The sequence below is a fragment of the Montipora capricornis genome, chromosome 12 (genome assembly GCF_036669925.1).
Source record: "Montipora capricornis isolate CH-2021 chromosome 12, ASM3666992v2, whole genome shotgun sequence".
Taxonomy (NCBI): domain Eukaryota; kingdom Metazoa; phylum Cnidaria; class Anthozoa; order Scleractinia; family Acroporidae; genus Montipora; species Montipora capricornis.
The window spans coordinates 26,045,008-26,050,007 of record NC_090894.1 but is presented as its reverse complement, the minus strand read 5'-3'; the positions used below and the strand labels follow the sequence as shown (position 1 = coordinate 26,050,007).

The window sequence follows — 5,000 nt, the reverse complement described above, 5'->3', positions numbered from 1 at the left end:
ATGAAAAGATAAAATTGCTATCTGGCCCCGGTGGCAATTCGACCTTTAAAACCGCATTTTCGTACTTTGCAAAATAACTTAGAGGTCGTAAAAACGCAGAAACATGGATTCAGGACTCTGTTAGCCTGACCAAATTAAAATGTCCACTGTTAAGAGGTCAGCCACCACAGGACTACTAACAAACAAAGGGAATGAAAGAAGCTTTGATATCGGTGGTTTGAGAGCGAAAAAACTCGCCGGCAAGTTCGAAATCCTTGTTAAGGTCTCCATCTGTTGTCTTTTTTAAGTAAACAGGAAATACTTGAAGGGTTAGCGTTTGCTTCTTTATTAGAGAGCCTAAACGAGACGACATTGAAAAAACGAGAACGCAAAACAATAGGTTTAATGAAAAAATTTCTGTACGCTCTGATACTGCGTTGTAGAGTTCGCTTCACTTATATTTGCCGTTCTTTGAGGTAATGTGCTGGAGGACGTCAACACCCAAGATGAATTTTCGTCCACACCGTTCATACAAGAGTTTAACCCTTGAAAGGTGGTACACAGTACTTTCCCGGCCGAAAGACTTGCAATAATCGTGGAATCATTAGAACGACAAAAAAGTTATGTTTCTAGACTACGTTTTTGTAGCCCTCACTGCTGTCCTTGTTTAAGCGCCCAACCGTACGTTGAAGTAAAACGTGCCTTCTGCGCAAGCATCGGTAATTTTCTTTTTGCGCTTTCAAGGCAAGCAGAGGCAAATGAAAATTTTCCTGAAAAACCTCTGTACGCGCTATGAGTTTCGCTGTCGCCTTGTGATTAGCTCCCCTTGATCGAAAACGCAAAAACGTGACGTCTCTTGTGTGAGGTTTTTTTTTTTTTTTTTTGGTTTTCTTTCATTGAGCCTTGGAGACGGCCCACATTAAGTTGTTGTTAAGGGTATTCAACTTACAAAATTGTTGGCACATCCTTTGTTTTGGAAAATTTTCGACCGATCTTCCACACTGGCGGCCTGGACCGTTTCTTTGCCCTTCCAGCTTCTTTGTCATCTTTTACAGAAGGAGATAGCTCTTCAGCTCCGCCATCAACTACTATTGTTTCAATCCCTCCTACTACATGGTCACCAGTTTCCTCTCCGTCTTCTTCCTCCTCGGAGGCCCTGGTATCTTCACAGGTTGGGTGAGACAGCTGTACATCATAACTGCAGCAAAGGTTCCAAATGAGGTCGTGATTATGGAGTGAGCTTTCCATGTACTTGCTTCCCATAATACCACAGAGAGGTAAAAAGGCATGATGAGCTATCGAAGCGGAGAACGTCTGGTACAGCTCGTTATACGCTGGCGTGTTAGACAGGTCTTCTCCGTCCTCCGGAACACGGTCCGTTTCGACGTCGGCTGGAACAAAACATAAAAGGCAGCAAAATGTTTCCTGTGATTGTTTAAGTGCACCTAAGCTCGAACATTTTCAGTCTACGATATTGATCTCCCCACCGAAAGCAAACATGTTTGACGATTCTTACCTCAAAATTTCGCTTTTTATCTGCCGGGCAAGACGCGCAAAGTTATCAAAACTTGCAGCAGTAATTTGGACTCACAACCGTGATGTCAGAGGCATGGGTCTACTCTCGATTTTACGTCACAAACTGCTTTGCAATGCAAAATTTCTTTGAAAACAGGAATGCGAAGCAGTTTGTGACGTAAAATGGAGGATATACCCATGACTCTCGCATCACGGTCGTGGGTCCAAATTGCTGCTAGTTCTGCCAAGTTTACGTGGCTTGCACGGCACTGAAAAAGAAAAATTCTGGGTAACAATGGTGACATATGTTCTATGGAAAAAGGTTTGCCTCTGACTCTTGAAAAAGGCAAACCTTTTTCCATAGAACTTATGCCATCTCCTGACTACACTTTTTCCATTTTTAAAACAATGGTGACATATGTTTGCTTTGGATGGGGAGATTTATATTAGGAACAAAAAATATTTGAGTTTAGGTGATCTTTAAGGACGTCTCACTCTTTCTTCATATTGTTATCTGGAAACCTTCGTCACACACTTCGACTGACCCTTAAATTCAACGAGTGGAAAGTACCGATTGCCCAAAGCAATAGACCGTATTCATAAATAGCAGCCAAAAAACTACTCTTTTGTCTTTGTGCTAATTATCTCACTTGGTATCACCTTTTAGCTTTGAACAACTCCGGTCTGGGGGTCACTACCTTGCTTGCGCTGCGTGTCAACGCACCTGATGTTTCCATATGATCTCTTATCTCCGGCGGAGCATCAACACTATCCTGGATATCATTATCCGAGGGCGGGGAATTTTCCCTCTTCTCGTTCTCCGTGATTTGTCTCATTCGAAGCTCGAAGCAGGAGAAAAACTGCTGCACAGGTGCAGTCATGGTTTCCCGGGCCAATTCCCTTTCCAACTTCAAACAAACGGCCGTGAGAACGTCGATATAACTACGACAGATGGCCTGGCGTGCCGCGACGCCCCCAGGGAACATCAGCGTGTAGGAGGACAAGATGCGTATGACAGGTTGAAAAACGCCGGTCATGAGTTTTCCTTCTGAGTACTTGCAGAGGGTGTCACGTGACAAGTATGGAATGCAGTATTTTAGGAGAGACAATACGGCTGCCAAGGCGCCCTCGCCTCTCACAGTTACCTTTGTTTGCAATCCTCGAATCTGAAACCAGGCGCAAAAAAAGATGTATCAGTTACTCTATGGCAATAGGTCATTTCCAGCTACATTGCACAAACCGTGAAACAGCTAAATTTTTTGCACGAAGTGTAGTTAAATCTGGAATCCCCGAAGTCGAATCTGGTAAGTAATTTGAGCATACCCATGCAAAAGCTAGCGTCGATCACACTCGCGCGACCGCGCCTCCACTATCGTTCAGAGATCAGTGACGTCACTTGTTATAAATATTCAAACCAAAGACTCATTGGCTGTTTCACTGTGATGCTTAGCAGATCTGAATAACAAAATGGATGACATCTTTCCCTACCAATAAACCAGTACGCGACAAGAAAACTAGAATGCGACAAGAAAGAAGACTTACTTTTCACAGCATTGCATCTGAACACCATCAGAATCCACAATTAAAACAGGCAGGAACATTACAAACCGAAAACGAAAAAAATAGCAATGGACTTAACAAGCCCATCCACTCTCAAGTTGGCTAAACAAATGCAAGACTAACAGCTCTATAGACTCACCGTCTTTTCGATATAAGGCAAATACTGATTCAGCATGAATGCCTCTCCATACAGCGTACAAAAGGTGCTCAAAGAGAACAACAACCACTTTGCATTGTGGTCCTTCACCACCTTCTCGTCGTCGTCGTCATCATCCGACCCCACCCTTCCCATGTAACAGTGTGGCAGCATAGTCAACAACTGACTGGCGACGTACTTGGAGGTGAGTACAGGCCCCAAGCGAGGAGCCAACCACACAATACTCTCTGCTGCAATGCCGGATATCGCTGCAGGAGTAAGCTCTTCGCGGTGCTGTTGGGATCCCTTCCTTCGCTCCAAAGATTTCGATTTGGCGTCGTTGAAGAATGTTTTTATTGGAGAACCAGCCAAGCCTGGTTTGGTGTTATTGTCAGAAGATTCTAAGACTCCTCTAGCTTCAGTATTTTCCTTGCCTAAGATTCCATTATCTCGAGATTCGCCGTCACTGCACGTTTCTTCATGATTATGTTCATCTACTTCTTCCTCTGAAGTCAAACTTTGTTTTTCTAAGGAGTCATTGAAATCCCTTACATGCTCGTTATGATCGTTTTCAATAGCAACTTGGTCGGTGCATTTCTCAAACATCCCTTCGTCTTCATCCAAAGCGTCCACAAAACGTGCGAGGTCCTTTTGTCCCTTTGAAAATTCGAATTCTCCATTTTTTGCTTCAGTTAACTGAACATTTTGTAACACTGAATTTGTCTGTTCTGAACCTTTACCTCCTGGATTTTCCACTTCCCCAAGATTTCCTTCTTCCCTCTGAAATTCAAACAGCGATGATGACAACGTTCCTTCATCTATAATTCCCTGAACGGGCTGAAGCTCTAAGTCTTTCGGATCGTTGCCATGATGGTTCGACTTTCCACGAAGGTCATCAACAACGTCTCCACCTTCCTCTAAACCATCATGGAACTTATGGAAACCCATCATCTTACTTGAATGCCCGCCATCTACCTCAACAACTTCATCTTCGTCGTCTGAAATATTTTCCAGAAACAATCGTCCGTCGCCTTCCTCGTCTGTGATTTTCCTTGGCAGCAGAGTCACTTGTTCAGCAATCTCATCGTCCTTTTCAAAGCAGCTTTGGTCTTCACCGACACGTTGTAAATTCATTGAAAAATTATGTTCCTTTGGATCTTCAATTGCCATCGAGAAATTACCAATTTTGTCATCTTGATGTTCAGAAGCTTCTATGAGGAGACTGCCAGGTAGATCGATGTCACCTGCTATGTCCAATGGATCATGCTTGGGCGAGAATTCCGTTTCTGGAGCAGGTAAGTCAGGTGTCACGTCATCCGAACTGTGTACAGACAATCCTTCGGCTCTGTCAGCCGCCGAGATCACCTTTGATTTATAAGCAACGGCATCGACCACGAAGCTGATAAAGTGCTTCAAAAACCCATCCAAACCAAATCGAACGATGATTTGAGAAAGAAACGCTTGGCGAATGATAACTTCGTAGTTATCGAGAGCATGTGAGTCGAACAAGCTCACCATGCAGTTTAAGAACGTCTTTTCCGTATTTTCTTGTCCAAGTGCTTGCGCTAGCATGTCAAACAAGAGAGTGCAAGCGTGGAGGCGGGTTTGTAGACAATTGAACAATGGTTCCAAGTGAAACAACAGGAGCTTGATTCCCTCATCATCTACGATCGACAATAAATCAGGAAGGAATTCCGCAGCTACATCTACTTGTTCCATTGTGTAAGTAGCTTCACTTCGAATGAATACCAAGCTGTCTGGAGGTCTGATTTTGTGAGAGTTAACCTCTTCCTTTGCATTACCTGAAATA

The 5,000-nt window shown here is 43.6% G+C and overlaps 1 protein-coding gene across 3 annotated transcripts in view; it reads right to left on the bottom strand.

Annotated features, from left to right (window-relative positions):
• Positions 1-5,000, bottom strand: part of LOC138027826 (WD repeat-containing protein 81-like) — a 27,324-nt gene that overhangs the window by 10,997 nt on the left and 11,327 nt on the right. For all 3 annotated transcript variants that reach the window (XM_068875441.1, XM_068875442.1, XM_068875444.1), the window contains 3 exons: positions 3,194-4,992; positions 2,219-2,660; positions 929-1,370 (listed from right to left, as the gene is read on the bottom strand). In XM_068875441.1, coding sequence (XP_068731542.1) covers positions 929-1,370; positions 2,219-2,660; positions 3,194-4,992 — 2,683 coding nt within the window. The remainder of the gene's footprint in view (positions 1-928; positions 1,371-2,218; positions 2,661-3,193; positions 4,993-5,000) is intronic.